Source organism: Xylocopa sonorina, chromosome 11 (genome assembly GCF_050948175.1).
Source record: "Xylocopa sonorina isolate GNS202 chromosome 11, iyXylSono1_principal, whole genome shotgun sequence".
In the NCBI taxonomy this organism is placed as follows: Eukaryota; Metazoa; Arthropoda; class Insecta; order Hymenoptera; family Apidae; genus Xylocopa; species Xylocopa sonorina.
Window position 1 is genome coordinate 7,378,642 of NC_135203.1, and position 14,810 is coordinate 7,393,451.

Here is a 14,810-nt window from a genome sequence, read left to right on the forward strand (position 1 = left end):
GAATGAATGAGACTTTTGTCTCGTGATCGATAACAATGTTGCGGGTGCAATCACAGCTTGTGGCTGGCCAGCGATGAGGTTGCGTCTGTGAGCAAAGTCATACGTGGGTGGAAGATTGTTCTTCGTCGTGCACTGTCGTGGAGCGTAGCGAACGTGGAACTGTGATGGGAAGGTTTCAGAGTTCAGATGGGAAAGATAAGGTTGTTGGAATAATTTTTGTAGATTAATTATCCTAGACTTTTTACTTTGTACTTTTGATTTTGTCTCGTAGAATCGTGTGTTCTCATGTGGTGAGCGTGCGGAGTAAGCTCAAGTACGCCAGCGATGACTTTACCACCTGTAAAGTAGGAGCATTCTATTGGGATACGAATCGTGTAGTCTTGAATAGACATTGAAAAGGCGAACGTGTGTTACTCACGCTGCAGAAGCTGCTTAGGGACAGTTCAACGAGCTTTCCAGCTGTTAATTTTTTGGAAGTGTTCGACATGGCGCATATCAGCATCAGACTTAGGGCTTTCTTTCCTGGGATGCGATACCAGTCGATCATATAAGCTGACAGGCCAATTTTTCCACACTATGGAATAGAAAACGTGAACGTTTCGTTCGAATTACTCCAGGTAAGACTAACTGATTAACAAACATGAATTAATAAAATACCTGTTCAGATAAAATTTCACCAATATAACACAATATGAAGATATTGAACGTGAAGGATACAAGCAGCGTGCAATAGGTCAACGTTCCTATAGTTTCATTTTGCTCCCATTCCTAGAAAATCAGCAAGGAACTAAAATAGTACGGTATTTAAATCACCATCTTCCAATTACCGTGAGCAAATAATATCCCAGGAAGCATATGTTCATAGTACAGCCCACCAGTTCAACGAAGCATATCTCGTTCAAAAGCGCTTCGATCTCAGATATGAAACTGAAAATCGTCTATCGTGACGCCACCAAACTTCCTCACGAGATCCAACAAAATTCAAACCATCGTTTACCTCAGTATCTGCAAATGATGCTCGACGATGTTGCTCAATCGTTTATTATGAGTGTCCAAATCCTTCTCGCCAATGATCCCACCGACCAACTTGTTCAATTTCGTCACCAGGATTCTAAATTGTCCACAGGCGTGCATGACGAGCACAGCAGCCAGACTGCAGGCCCCAACAGTGATGGAGTATATCACAAACCCAGCCAAACATTGCATCAGTTGCACGATCTCGAACGAGGGGCTGGTGCGCGGATCGAGGAGGCCACGATAGATCGGGAACGCTTGAGATCTCACCGTCTCGTTGCCAATCATTTCCGTGCGTCTCGTGCACAATGGCATCACAGTGGTGTAGAATAGTCCACCAGAATACATGAAACCAGCGCAGAAGATCACCAAAGATCGACCAATCCTCGCGCTGTCTCTCATGATCTGGTTGTCCTCTTGTCGATCTAATTCTCGAGTTCGAGCCCAATCGCTTCGAATTTCCTCGACGCACTTGCCGATTTTCGAGCCACGCGAGATGAGAATGTAATACTTGATCGCGGCCATCACGCAGAAACTGAGTGGACCGATCATTTTGATCTTCGTGTCCAGATCGTTCGTCTTGTCTAGCAAAGTGCAGAGGGCGCAAGGTACGAGGAGGAATCCGATCAGAAAGCAGCTGATTAACGCGAGGATCGCGGAATTGATTTTCTCTGTTGTAGTGACGCATAAGGAATTAGGCCAGACGCCAATCGGTTTTAGTATCCAGCGATTCATCTGCACGCTGTACATCCAATCTCTGTCACTTGGATCGACGGCAGAGTTAACGTGTACGGTCATGATTGTTGCTAGACGAGAGTATACGCGCAACTGACGAGCCGAGAGAACGGTCGTACATCGATTACTTAAGCTTTCTGTATCGCGCATGTGCTATTTTTTTTCTCAGTATTTCGTTCAGCAAAATTGACTGGCATTGTCGCCGCTGCGGTTGAACTCACCGGTTAACCACCAGTTGATTCGATCCATGGAACAGTGTGTACGTGCCTTAGAAATAATTCAGTTTGTATTTCTGTGGTGTGGATTCAGTTTAGAGTTTGTATGAATTTTGTCTAAAGTTCTGTTGAAATTCGCTTGGTGTTCGTTTCGTATAGTGTGTTGCTAGAGTTTAGAAAATGAAGAGACGAAGAATAACGAAATTTCTTTGATACTTTCAGTGCAAGAGTAAAAGTGTGTATTATAATGTAAACAATTTTTATTAGTTTAGAAATATGAGTTTCTTTTTTACAACAAATCTAGATTTTACTATAAAGTATTGCGGTATGGAAATAGTTACGTGATTGCTCGTAACATGTTTAAGAACGCCACAGATGTTTTAATCACCTGTACATTTAACGTATTCCGGTTATTTCGCAGATTTGGATAAAGAATGGTGATAAATCGATACTTACGTCGCTGAACGTGCTAATGGATAGTTCGACCATATTTCCAGCTGTAAATTTAATCGAGGAATTGGACATCGCGATGATCAACATACAACCAAGCTTTTTCTTCCCTGACAATTGGTGCCATTCGATCATGTACGTCATTTCGCCAACCTGTTTGCACTATCATAAAACATTATCTGTTCTTAACATTTGGGTAATTAAAAGTTAGTACATATCAAGATAGACGCAGTGAAATATTACTTGTTCGGCGACAAGCTCGCCTATATAACAAAATATGAAAATGTTGAAGGTGAACGATGCTATCAGTATTATGTAACTTAGCGAAAATGTTATCTCTTTTACGTTCCACTCCTATAATATTAAAAAAAGAAGTATATGGTTTCGTTTTTGTTACAGGCTTACTTCAATCACATTTCTTAACTGCAAGCGTACCATTATAGTGTAATATCCAAGAAGGCACAGGTTTGTCGTGCAGCCCAAAAACTCTACGAAAGATATCTGCTGAAGCGCTTTCTCTGTGAACGCTAAAAATCTGAAATACCATAAACATCAATTCTCTGACAGAATTTCGCCTTTCAAAAATTGAACAGCGGACTAAAAAGCGTGATATGTTCAAAATTACAAAGTTGAAAGCGTAAGTACAGAAAAATCACAAGTTCAAATTCGACGATCAGTGCATTCACATATTGAATCTTTTATTTTTAAATCATCACGTTAACGATTAAATGTAATTTACACGCACTTTAATATCCGAACGTGTTGACTGACGATACTCGCGATCCTACCATCCACTGTGTTGCTCATATCCGAGCGTCCGTTCACCAAATGTTCCAGCCAAGTCATCAATACCTTCATCTGACCGCAAGCGTGCACCGCAAACACAGCGGCTAAGCTGCAAGCAGCTGACGTGATCATATGGATGAAGACACCTGTCAGAATTTGAATGGACACGACGATTTCGTTGGTGGGACTGTAACGAACGTCCGCGATTAATTTCGAGAAGGGGAACGCTATTGGTATGAAGGTCAAATTCTCCTCCGCTACCACTATTTTCCCCAAACTAATAGGTTTAACGATATAATAGAACGCGAAGCTGCTGTAAACGAAGAATACGCAAATCGCCACTAATCGCCTCCCATAATTCGCGTACTCTACCATCACGTTTCTGTCCTCGACGTATTTCGCGTTCTTCCAGTCCCATTTTATGCGCTCGACACACTCGTGGATGTCGTCTTCGTGAAGCGACAACAAATAATACTTCGTGAACGACATCAGGAAAAAGCTCAGTGGACCGATTAATCTGAGTTTGTTGTAGGCGTCGTCGACCTCCACGATCAGGTACAAGAAACAGGAAACGAACTCGAAGCTGATTAAACCGTAACAAATAATAATGATCAACCCGAAGAAACATTTCCGTATTCGCGTGCTGTTGTGAGATTTTGGCCAGACACCGATGGGTTCCAACAGCCAACGATTCCACTGAATGCTCAGGTCGACGTTCTTTTGATAGTCGTGGTGCATCGTGACAGACTTCGCATTGTCGATAGACCTCTGCTTTTGCATCTTCGATGCTCGAATGCTGTTTTAACACTGAATGCCGATGACGGTTCGAGAGGAGAGTAATGTTGCGCCTGCGCTCGATTTGCGTCGACTACCGCGGAAGGGTGAGTGAAAATAGCATTTTCCAGAGGGTGCGACCCCTCTTGGTTTTCAGTTTCTAACGTTATGCATTATAAGTGCAACCGATGCGATTTTGATGACGATGGATATATCAATAAATTGATTGTTTCAAACGTCAGTAGAGCAACAGTCTGTCATTGATCTCTGACGAGGGTGGAAGATGTACCTTTTATTCTTGTTACGCGGCAAGCAGTACCATTTCTTGGTACCGCTTGTCCTGTGTTATGAACATTTGAACTTTTACGCATAGAGAATTTTTTGAATTGCTGTAATTTCGTGTTATAAAAATGATAAAGAATATTTGCAATACTCTTTATATTTTGCGCCTTATACTAAGAAGAAGAATTTTGTTCGAGATACATATTTCGTCACGTTACTTGTCGCAACAGATTTATGTACGCGACAGAAGTTTTCACAACCTGGAATATCAGTGCATTACAAGAGTACAAGTATCTAATGAAATATCAGACAGAACAACCCAAGCATATGTGGCAACGTAAAGACTTACCTGGCCAAATGTGTATATGGACATGTCAACTATTTTCTCAGCAGTGATTTTAGTGGCCAAACTGGATCTCACGATGATCAGACTCAACTCGAGAATACGTTTCTCTGGTAAGTAGTACCAATTCGTCATGTAAGTTACTTCGCCAACTCTTTTGCACTGCGTTCACCATGGTCTCGATTAATTATATTTTAATTATCAATCTCTCATACGTTCATTACCTGTTCCGTGAGTACTTCACCAATGTAACACACTGTGAAAAGATTGAAACTCATGGAAATAAGAATGATGGAATACGTGGTGAGATTTCGAATATCATGATCAGCCCATTCCTAATAAACAAACAATGCACGTTTAATCGAAACAGTCACATTTCATAGCTCGAATAAAAAAAACTGTGAAAAGAGTTTCATCTGTTCAGAAAAAAACAATTTTCAAACGAGGTAAAGAAGTTACGTACTGTTAGGATGTAATATCCAAGCATGCATGTTTCCATTATGGATTTGAACAATTCTATGAAGCATATTCGACTCATCACACTTTCAATGCGTCCTATAAAACTGCAATCGACATGTTAACAAAATCCCAGCTCGCAGACCGCGCTCGTATCTACGCAGAGAAACTTACGCGAGCACCCTTAAGTGATATTGGACGATCACGCCGATTTGGTCGAAGCAAACATTTTTCTCCCGACCTTTCCTCTCGTTCACGAATTCCGTGATCCATGCCATAACTATGCTCAATTGAGCGTAAGCGTGAGCCGCGAACACGGCTGAGAGCCCACAAGCGCCAACCGTGCTCGTGTTCACGATGAACCCAGAGACGAACTGCGAAGCAAGGACGATCTCGTTCGTAGGGCTGGTGTCAACAGCGATCATGCTCTTATAGGCAGCGCAAGGTAACATACGTACGATCTTTGTCTCATTGCCAACCTCGATGGTCACCATGGTTAACGCTGACACTGCACAGTAGCATAGGACACCGCCTTGCATGAACGCAGCGCAGAACACAGCCACGAATCGTCCCAGCTTCGCTTTCTTCAATATCACGTCCTGATCACGCGGTTTGGTTATCATTTTCCAGTCTGTCTCTATGTGCTGCACGCAATCGCGTATGTCTTTGCCTCGCAGTAGCAACGTGGTGTAATTTATGGCACCAAAGAACCAGTGGCTTAAAGGACCGAGCATCTTCAGTTTCATGTGGATATTCTCGTCCTCGAGAACGATGTGAAATATGCAAGGGATTACGGTGAATAATATGAAGGCATAGCAGAGTATGATTAGAATTAGAGAAATGATCCTTTCGAGTCTTGAACTGGATAACGACAGAGGCCAAGCGCCAATCGGTTTCAGGAGCCAGCGATTGTATTGCAGACTGTAATCGCCAAGGTTCTCCAATTTCTTTTCCATTAGTACGGATTCGTTCGTCACGGTGCACGTTGAACGGTGTCGTGGATGCAACTGAATCGTCTGGTTTGAATGGGAGGAACAAGTGCATCGAGTTGAATAACGCTTGCGCGGATTGCACAGAACAACCAGACGTCGATCGATCCGTCTAGTCGCTCGTTGCAACAAGTTGCAGCGGTGTACCGCTTAGAAATTACTGACAACAGTCATGCGAATTTAATGGAGTGTACGTAAGAAACTTTCTGTTGGGTATAACCGAGCAATGTTAGATTTATTCGATGCTTCATGTTGTGAAATGGAAACTATAGACAGTCTGTCGACGATTTAGAAATGAGACAAGCATCAGATAATCGTTGTTTTGATATTATGACATGGAGATGAGTATTTTCTTCTACTCTAACTTTTAAGCGGTCAATGCTGAAGGAACAACCTCACGTTTTCTCTTTGAGTATCATACAGAAAATAGAGAATTCCAGCATATCTTAAATTATAGAAAATACTTGTAATACTCTTTATATTTTACGATTTACAGATTTGCATAACAATTTGTTAAAGCTACATATGTCGTCACGTTACTTGTCGCAACAGATTCAGATAAGCGAAAGCAGTTTTCATAACCTGAAACACCAATGGATCTCAAGAGTACAAGTACACGTACTGAAGTACCAATGATTTCCAGAATAATTGAAGAGCACATGGAACCATAAATGAAGTGTCTACTTACCTGACCGTATGTGTATATGGACATGTGAAACAGCTTCCCAGCAGTGATTTTAATAGCCAAACTGGATCTCACAATGATCAGACTCAACTCGAGAATATGTTTCTCAGGTAAGTAGTACCAATTCGTCATGTAAGCCACTTCGCCAACTTTTCTACACTGCGTTGACCATGTTCTCACATTAATCGTACTGAAATTATCAATCTCTCATACCTTCTCTGTTTATTACCTGTTCCGTTAGCACCTCACCAATGTAACACACTGTAAAAATGTTGAAGCTCATAGAACTAAGTATCACAGCGTATGTGACGAGAGTCTGAACATCACGATCGACCCATTCCTGACAAACAGACAACGTACATTTAATAAAAACAATCATAATTATTTATACTATCCACACAAATATTAGAATCTTTCTATCACCATCTCTTCGTTACATTTGAGTATTCCAGAATCAACAACAATAATTTTTAAAAACCATTCAGCGTACCGTAAGGATGTAATATCCGATCATGCATATATTCAGCGTGCATTTGAACAGTTCCATGAAGCATATTACACTCATCACATTCTCAATACGTTCTATGAAACTGCAGTTAATTATTTATTTAAAAAAATCACACCGCAAGGTGGCAAATTAAATCAGTTCAACGGATCTTACCCCAACACCCTCAAATGGCGTTCGACGATCATACCAATCTTGTAGCGAACATTTCTCTTCCGATCTTTCCACTCGTTCACGAGTTCAGTGATCCATTTCATAATCACGCTCAATTGAGCGTAAGCGTGAGCAGCAAACACAGCAGCAAGTCCAAAAGCTCCAACCGCGCTCGAGTTCACGATGAACCCAGAGACGAACTGCGAAACAAGAACGATCTCGTTCGTAGGGTTCGTGTCCACCGCGATTAGATTTTTGTACGCTGTACAAGGCAGCACGCGCAGGGTCCTGGTCTTATTGCCGATCTCGATGGTCACCGTGGTGAACGCTTTTATCACACAGTAGCAGAGAACGCCACCTTGCATGAACGCGGCGCAGAAAACGGCCACGAATCGTCCAAATTTCGCTTTCCTCAACATTACTTGCTGATCACTGTATCTGGTTACGATCTTCCAATCGGTTTGTATATGTTGCACGCAATTACGTATCTCTTTGCTTCGTAGTAATAATAGAGTGTAATTAACTCCACCAACGGACCAATGAGCTAGAGGACCGACCATTCTTAGCTTCGAGTAGACATCCTCGTCCTCTAAGAGAATGTAGAACGCACAAGGGATCACGGTGGATAGTATGAAGCTATAGCAGAGGATGTTTAAAACGAGCGAGAGGACTCGTTCTAGTCGCGAACTTGTTGGCGATGGCGGCCAGGCTCCGATCGGTTTCAGAAACCAACGATTGAATTGCACACTGTAATCGCCGAGATCTTTGAAGTTCTTTTCTGTTGGCACGGACTCCTGCGTCATGTTGCACCCTGAATGGAATCGTGGTTGCAACTGAACAGTAGGAGCCTAGTGTATCGAGTTGCAAAACGCTTGCGCGGATTGCAGGGGATCGATCCGTCTAGTCGCTCGCTGCAACCTGTTGCAGCACCTTTCAGAAGTTGCTGACAACTGTCTATGCGATTTTAATAGCGCGCGCGTAACTAATTTTTTACTGTATAGCTGAGTAGAGTGACGGTTAATCGAAGCTTGATGTCGTGAGATAAAGACCTCAGACAGTCAGATGGCGATTCAGAAATGAAACTACGTGGTTATAATGTTGCGAGGTAAATTCGTAAATTTTAAGATTCTAATTATTATACGATTAAATGTGTGATGGAGGAACAAGCTTATAGTGACTTTGTTAGTATGGTTGTAGTACGAGTATGGAAAATAGTTTCTATCAAAAATCGAGAATTTCAACAATATTTTACATATAATTTCGCATTACAGGAATTGTAACAAGTACTTGCACTACTCTTTATATTTTACGACTTACATGTGTTCGTGGCAATTTGTCAATGATACATATTTCGTCACGTTACTTGTCGCAACAGATTCAGATACGCAAAAGCAGTTTTCATAACCTGGAACATTAATTGATTTCAGGGTAATCCAAGCACTGGAATATAAGCGACGTGTCGACTTACCTGGCCGTATGTATATATGGACATGTGAAACAGCTTCCCAGCAGTGATTTTAGTGGCCAAACTGGATCGTACGATGATCAGACTCAACTCGAGAATACGTTTCTCTGGTAAGTAGTACCAATTCGTCATGTAAGTCACCTCGCCCACTCTTTTGCACTACGTTCACCATGTTCCCAATTAATTATACTTGAACTATCAATTTCTCATACATTTATTACCTGTTCTGTAAGTACTTCCCCAATGTAACACACAATGAAAATGTTCAAGCTCATTGAGCCAAGTATCATGAAATACGTGGTGAGATTCTGGACATCGTGATCCGCCCATTCCTAAAACAAACAATGCACTTTCAATTGAAAATTAATATCACCAATTCCCATAATCCATTCATCGTACCATAAGGATGTAATATCCAATCATGCATATATTCAGTGTACACTTGAACAGTTCCATGAAGCATATTCGACTCATCAAACTTTCGATACGATCTATGAAACTGCAGTCGATTATTCATGTAGAAAAATCTGGCTACTTAATGGCGAGTGAAATTTCAAATAGATCTTACCTCAACACCCTCAGATGGTGTTCAACGATCGCGCCCATTTTATTATAAGGAACGTTTCTTCGATCTTTCCAATCGTTCACGAATTCAGTGATCCAAGTCATTACTATGCTCAATTGGCCATAAGCGTGAGCCGCGCACACAGCAGCAAGTCCATAAGCGCCAACTGCACTCGAGCTTACGATAAATCCAGAGACGAATTGCGAAACTAGGACCATTTCGTATGTCGGGTTGGTGTCAATCGCGAGCAAGTTCTTATAGGGTGTGCAAGGTAAAGGAGGTACAGTATTGCTCTTATTGCCAATGTCAGTAGTCAACGCAGTAATGGCTGCAGCTACACTGTTGCACAAGACACCACCCTGCATGAAAGCAGCGCAGAAAACGGCAACGTATCGTCCGATTTTCGCTTTCTTCATCATTACTTGTAAATCACTCTCTTTGGTTATGATTTGCCAATCGTTTTGTATATGTTGCACGCAATCACGTATCTCTTTGCTTCGTAGCAACAGCAAAGTGTAATTAACCCCACCGATAGACCAATGAGCCAATGGACCGATCGTTCTTAATTTCAAATAGACATCTTCGTCCTCAAGGATGATGTAGAGCACGCAAGGGATTACTGTGAATAATATGGAGGAATAACAGAGAATAATCAAAACGAACGAAACGATTTTTTCGAGTCGCGAAGTGGATGCTGAAGACGGCCAGGCGCCAATCGGTTTCAGAAACCAACGATTAAACTGCAAGCTGTATTCGCCAGGATTCTTCAGCTTCTCGTCCATTAACGCGGTCTTCTGTGTCATGGTGCACGTCGAATGGAGTCGTGGAAGCAACTGAATCGTATATTTTGAATGGGAGGAGCAAGTGCATCGACTTGCATAACGCTTGCGCGGATTGCACTGAACGATTCGACGCCGATCGATTCGTCTAGTCGCTCGCTGCTACTTGTTGCGGCAGTGTACCCTTCAGAAGTTGCTGGCAACGGTTGGGTGAGTTGGATAGTGTTCTGTGCACGCTATAGAACGATTTGTGCAGAGTAATATTCTTATGCTGGCGATCGTTTAGTTGGAGGTGCGCGTGAGATGCATTTGGTGCAGACTTCTTCTGTTAAAGCGTGAATTTGTGACTGTTGAATCATAAATACTATCTTTATTTTACATTCTACATATCTTGATATAGTATGTTGTATTATATATGGTGAAATGAATTCAAGTAAGTATCGCAAGGTAGGAAAACAAATTTCGAGCACGGAGAGGTAGCTCTTATTTGTAGAGAATGCGATACCACGAATTGAAGGTCGCCCATTTCATGTTTGTATCTTCGCATCGTGCTCTTGTAATGTTCAAGGACGATGCTCGAAATGTGGCGTAATTGCTCGACGACCGCTTACGAGAGTCAGTATTTCGTTGTTATAAAATAAATTTTTCTTTCTTATTTATTGCATCTTCCTGTATTCATAACGAGAAGTGAGAATTTGATCATTATGACGAGTAAAGATAAATGAATACGAATGATTTGTTGGATTTTTAATTCATAACTTCTCATGATATAAAAAATTGCACTGTCAGAGTATTGGTTGTCGTGCAGTTTCTTAAATAATGTGCCATAATTGTGTGACCCTAAACAGTGTTATATTCGTTGGTCTTATACATTTATAGTATAAAAACGGTATCCAAATATGCGTATTATTCATTAAAAGTTGATACTTTATGCGTACGTTCGTCGTTTATCTTGTCATTTCTCTCAACACGTTTAAATATGCGAAACTGGTTTTCATCACCTGGAAGAGCACAGTGTTTTACGAAGATGGACGCGTATCAATTGGAAACAGCAGGATGACTTACGTGGCCAAACGTGTCAACCGACATACGAACAAATTTCCCAGCAGTGATGTTAACTACTGCACTCGATCGAACGATGATCAAGACCAAGTCGAGGACCATTTTGTCGGGTAAGTAATACCAGTTCGACATGTAAACCACATCGCCAATTTTCTTGCACTGGTAAAAAATTAAGTGATTACAACTTCGCTAAGAACTTGTGCAATTTTCATTGCGTTTCGTACACGACATTTTGGTACCTGTTCTGTTATTATCTCACCAATGAAACACATGATAAAAATGTTGAAGGAAATTGAAGTGAAAATTAGAAAATACGTGGTTAGAGTTTGAACATCGTGATCAGCCCAGTCCTACAAGAATGTTAGAAGTCTAAACGGTGTAATTACAGAAAAAAATAAGAAATTTCAATAATATGTAATTAATATATACCACAAGAATGCAGTATCCAATTATGCATATGTCAATTATACATCTAAATAATTCTAAAAAATATATACGATTCAACACTGCTTCCGTACAGGATACGAAGCTGAAAATAGCATGTAACATAATCGTGGAAACAATTTTTAAGCTAAAATAAGATAGGAAAATTCTCACTTCAACGTCCTCAAATGATGCTCCACGATCATTCCAATCTCCTTGAAAGCAATCGATTTTTTCTGCTTCCTCGATTCGTTCACAAACTCCGTGATCCACAACATAACCACGTTCAACTGACCGCAAGCGTGAGCAGCGGAAACAGCAGCTAGACTATACGTACCCACAGTGCTGGAATTGGCAATGAATACCGAGAATACTTGCATGAAAAGAACGATCTCGTTCATGGGACTCTCGTCGACGTTCACCAGCTTCTTGTACACCAAACAAGGTAACGCGTGCACGATTCTCGTTTCGTTTCCAACACGAATTTCCTCCGTGTTCAGAGCCGTCACGAAGCAGAAGCCCAGAATGCCACTTTGCATGAAGGCAGCGCAAAACGTCGCCACGTAGCGTCCGAATTGCGCGTTCTTCAGCATCACCTTTCGATCCTCCTCCCTGGTCACCGTTCGCCAGTCTGCTTCCATGTGCTCCATCCAGTATCGTATCTCTTTGCTCCGTCTCAGCAGCGTGGTGTAATTCACGCTGCTAAAAAACCAATGGCTAACAGGAGCGGTCATTTTCAGTTTCATGTAGAAGCTGTCGTGTTCTAGAAGTAGATAGAGTAAGGAAAGAATCGCGGTGGGCAACATGGAACAATAACAGATGACGTTCAGTAAGATCGAGACGATCCTCTCTCGCCTCGAGGTGGAGGACGATGCAGGCCAGGCGCCGATCGGTTTCAGAAGCCATCGATTCAATTGAAGGCTATAGTCGCTGTGACTCAGATCCATCTCTGCGACCATGGATTTATTCGTCATCGTGGTTCACTGTTCGAACTCGTGGACACAACTGAGACGAGTACACCTTGCGTCGCATTTGTTCGAACAGAGTCGTCGAACGCTTGCGCAATTTTTTATAGAGGCCTGTATGCTGATCGATCCGTTCACTTGGGGAAACTTGTTGCAGTAGTCTCTCGAATATTGAGCGATCATGTTGACAGTCGAAAGGATTAGAGTCACTGTTGCTGTTGCTGTTGGTGCGATTCTTGTGGATCGAATGAGAAGTGATAGAAGAATAGGAGAAATTCAAGACATAATAATAGATAAAAGTTGAAACAAATATAGAAACAATGTAGAAATTACGTGAAGGGATGGCATTCTGAAAGTAGATCGTTATTAAAATACCGGTTTTCGTATTTCTTCGTAATTAATGCGATATGAGTTCGCGGATTTAAAGTAACGCAACGTGTTGGGTTTTCTATATGTATAATAAGCGAATTACATGCGATATACATCATAGCATTTCCTGTATTTCATGTTTTTGAAATCTACAAGTGAATTTTCTGTGAACGGATTTCACCATAACATCTGCCGCATTAAATTTATATATGCGAAAGTGGTTTTTATTGCCTGGAGAAAGAAGCTTTGAGAATATTCTGCAGGAAGACGTGTATGTATAAGGTGAATTAGAAGTGTACTTACATTGCCAAAAACGCGAATGGATAAATGGACAATTTTCCCTGCCGTCATCTCAGCCACCAAATTGGAACGAACGATGATCAAAATTAGATCAAGAATCATTTTATTAGGTAAATCATACCACTTTGTCGCGTAAATTATATCGCCAATATCTTTGCACTGTTGACAGTTTGCTATTAGTTCGTACGACGATTAAATGTATCTCATTTTGGTCTGATATGATACTTTGGTACCTGATCCGTCAGTAGTTCACTGATATAACACATTATGAAAATGTTGAAACAAAGCGATACCACGCAGGTAGCTAATGTAGCCATATTTTTGATATTGTGATTAGCTAAATCCTGAGAAAAATACAAAAATTGTAATTAATTAGTCAGAAAAAGGAACAAATCATATAACAGTGTCTTGAATATGTACCATAAGAAACATGTATCCAGTTATGCACAAAGCAAACATGCATCTAAAAAATTCGAAAAAATATATTCTGTTCATCAGTTTCTCGATACTCGCAATGAAACTGAAATTAATAACATATATATTAATTTTTACTATTATATTAACCATATGTGTTATTCATTTTAGGAAGAAGGGAAAGGAGAATACGGAAAATCTCACTCCAGCGTTCTTAGATGATGTTCCACGATCATGCCAATTTTCCCGAGAACGTTCTTCTTTTTCTTCATTTTCTGGTTTCCCGAGGCATCGACAAACTCAGTAAGTTGTATCTTAATCACACTTAATTGACCGCAAGCGTGCGCAGCCAGAACCGCCGCTAGACTGTAAGATCCAGCTGTACAGGAATTGGCAACGAAAATCGCGAAGGTCTCAATGGCGAAGACGATTCTATTCATGGGGTCCTCTTCGTAGTTCAGAAACTTCTTGTACACAGGAAACGGTATAAGGTGCACCGTTTTCGTTACGTTTCCTACTTGAATCTCCTGCGTGCTCAGCGCAGTGACGAAGCAAAATCCCAGAAAGCCACCCTGCATGAAGACCGTGCAGAACGTCGCCACGTAGCGACCCAATTTCGCGTACTTGAGCATCACTTCCTGGTGATTCTCTTTGGTCACCGTTCGCCAGTCCTTCTCTATTTGTAGCACGAAGTTACGTATGTCGTTACCTCGCAGCAACAGAGTGGTGTACGTTACGTAGCTGACGAACCAGTGACTAAGCGCTCCTACGGTTCCCAATTTTACGTACACGATATCCAGTTCCAGGAGTAGATGCAGCACGCAGATGATCCAGGTGAACAGCAGGAAGCTGTAGCAGACGACATTCGAAATAACGGAAACGATTCTTTGGAGTTTCGGGGTAGCAGGTGACGCTGGCCAGACGCCAATCAGTTTTAATTGCCATCGATTCAGCTGGAGACTGTAGTCACTGTGGACATTGGTATTTGCCTCTATTGCAAGTGGTACACGTGACATCGCTGTTACTCAATGAAAGTCTAAAGCGCAACTGAAACGAGTATACTTGCTCTAGCGTATAGTGG

The 14,810-nt window shown here is 41.5% G+C and overlaps 5 protein-coding genes and 2 pseudogenes across 5 annotated transcripts; all 7 read right to left on the bottom strand.

Annotated features, from left to right (window-relative positions):
* Positions 1-260: 260 nt before the first annotated feature.
* On the bottom strand, positions 261-1,808 carry Or35 (odorant receptor 35). Its single transcript, XM_076904569.1, has 5 exons — positions 998-1,808; positions 828-927; positions 658-768; positions 419-574; positions 261-337 (listed from the first exon to the last, which is right to left on the bottom strand). The coding sequence occupies exons 1-5, from the start codon at positions 1,762-1,764 to the stop codon at positions 284-286; spliced, it is 1,188 nt and encodes a 395-aa protein (XP_076760684.1). The 5' UTR covers positions 1,765-1,808; the 3' UTR covers positions 261-283.
* A 493-nt stretch (positions 1,809-2,301) lies between these two features.
* On the bottom strand, positions 2,302-3,980 carry LOC143429118 (odorant receptor 82a-like). The gene is made up of 5 exons (XM_076904571.1): positions 3,160-3,980; positions 2,850-2,949; positions 2,658-2,768; positions 2,421-2,576; positions 2,302-2,352 (listed from the first exon to the last, which is right to left on the bottom strand). The coding sequence occupies exons 1-5, from the start codon at positions 3,978-3,980 to the stop codon at positions 2,302-2,304; spliced, it is 1,239 nt and encodes a 412-aa protein (XP_076760686.1).
* A 485-nt stretch (positions 3,981-4,465) lies between these two features.
* On the bottom strand, positions 4,466-6,099 carry LOC143429194 (uncharacterized; annotated as a pseudogene).
* A 429-nt stretch (positions 6,100-6,528) lies between these two features.
* On the bottom strand, positions 6,529-8,190 carry LOC143429095 (odorant receptor 82a-like). Its single transcript, XM_076904504.1, has 5 exons — positions 7,391-8,190; positions 7,220-7,319; positions 6,959-7,069; positions 6,733-6,888; positions 6,529-6,626 (listed from the first exon to the last, which is right to left on the bottom strand). Exons 1-5 carry the CDS (start codon positions 8,188-8,190, stop codon positions 6,576-6,578), a joined length of 1,218 nt encoding a protein of 405 aa, XP_076760619.1. The 3' UTR covers positions 6,529-6,575.
* A 531-nt stretch (positions 8,191-8,721) lies between these two features.
* On the bottom strand, positions 8,722-10,287 carry LOC143428965 (uncharacterized; annotated as a pseudogene).
* Positions 10,288-11,063: 776 nt separating this feature from the next.
* LOC143428966 (odorant receptor 4-like) lies at positions 11,064-12,655 on the bottom strand. Its single transcript, XM_076904265.1, has 5 exons — positions 11,856-12,655; positions 11,688-11,787; positions 11,498-11,608; positions 11,262-11,417; positions 11,064-11,197 (listed from the first exon to the last, which is right to left on the bottom strand). Exons 1-5 carry the CDS (start codon positions 12,653-12,655, stop codon positions 11,144-11,146), a joined length of 1,221 nt encoding a protein of 406 aa, XP_076760380.1. The 3' UTR covers positions 11,064-11,143.
* A 475-nt stretch (positions 12,656-13,130) lies between these two features.
* LOC143429283 (uncharacterized) lies at positions 13,131-14,745 on the bottom strand. Its single transcript, XM_076904814.1, has 5 exons — positions 13,934-14,745; positions 13,736-13,835; positions 13,549-13,659; positions 13,319-13,474; positions 13,131-13,259 (listed from the first exon to the last, which is right to left on the bottom strand). The coding sequence occupies exons 1-5, from the start codon at positions 14,743-14,745 to the stop codon at positions 13,131-13,133; spliced, it is 1,308 nt and encodes a 435-aa protein (XP_076760929.1).
* Between the last annotated feature and the right edge of the window lie 65 nt (positions 14,746-14,810).

Bases quoted from the DNA above. Each gene is read 5' to 3' on its own strand.
- Or35 (XM_076904569.1), bottom strand. From the start codon at position 1,764: ATGTACAGCGTGCAGATGAATCGCTGGATACTAAAACCGATTGGCGTC. The intron at 575-657 runs GTATTTTATTAA...TCTATTCCATAG, and splicing joins GTGAAATTTTATCTGAACAG to TGTGGAAAAATTGGCCTGTC. The intron at 338-418 runs GTGAGTAACACA...CCTACTTTACAG, and splicing joins CCCTAAGCAGCTTCTGCAGC to GTGGTAAAGTCATCGCTGGC.
- LOC143429118 (XM_076904571.1), bottom strand. From the start codon at position 3,980: ATGCAAAAGCAGAGGTCTATCGACAATGCGAAGTCTGTCACGATGCAC. The intron at 2,950-3,159 runs GTGCGTGTAAAT...ATGGTATTTCAG, and splicing joins CAACACGTTCGGATATTAAA to ATTTTTAGCGTTCACAGAGA. The intron at 2,353-2,420 runs GTAAGTATCGAT...TTAAATGTACAG, and splicing joins CCATTAGCACGTTCAGCGAC to GTGATTAAAACATCTGTGGC.
- LOC143429095 (XM_076904504.1), bottom strand. From the start codon at position 8,190: ATGACGCAGGAGTCCGTGCCAACAGAAAAGAACTTCAAAGATCTCGGC. The intron at 7,070-7,219 runs GTACGCTGAATG...TCTGTTTGTCAG, and splicing joins TCGGATATTACATCCTTACG to GAATGGGTCGATCGTGATGT. The intron at 6,889-6,958 runs GTAATAAACAGA...TGGTCAACGCAG, and splicing joins GTGAGGTGCTAACGGAACAG to TGTAGAAAAGTTGGCGAAGT.
- LOC143428966 (XM_076904265.1), bottom strand. From the start codon at position 12,655: ATGACGAATAAATCCATGGTCGCAGAGATGGATCTGAGTCACAGCGAC. The intron at 11,788-11,855 runs GTGAGAATTTTC...TGCTATTTTCAG, and splicing joins CATCATTTGAGGACGTTGAA to CTTCGTATCCTGTACGGAAG. The intron at 11,198-11,261 runs GTAAGTCATCCT...GTGCTCTTCCAG, and splicing joins CGGTTGACACGTTTGGCCAC to GTGATGAAAACCAGTTTCGC.
- LOC143429283 (XM_076904814.1), bottom strand. From the start codon at position 14,745: ATGTCACGTGTACCACTTGCAATAGAGGCAAATACCAATGTCCACAGT. The intron at 13,836-13,933 runs GTGAGATTTTCC...TATTAATTTCAG, and splicing joins CATCATCTAAGAACGCTGGA to TTTCATTGCGAGTATCGAGA. The intron at 13,660-13,735 runs GTACATATTCAA...TATTTTTCTCAG, and splicing joins CTGGATACATGTTTCTTATG to GATTTAGCTAATCACAATAT.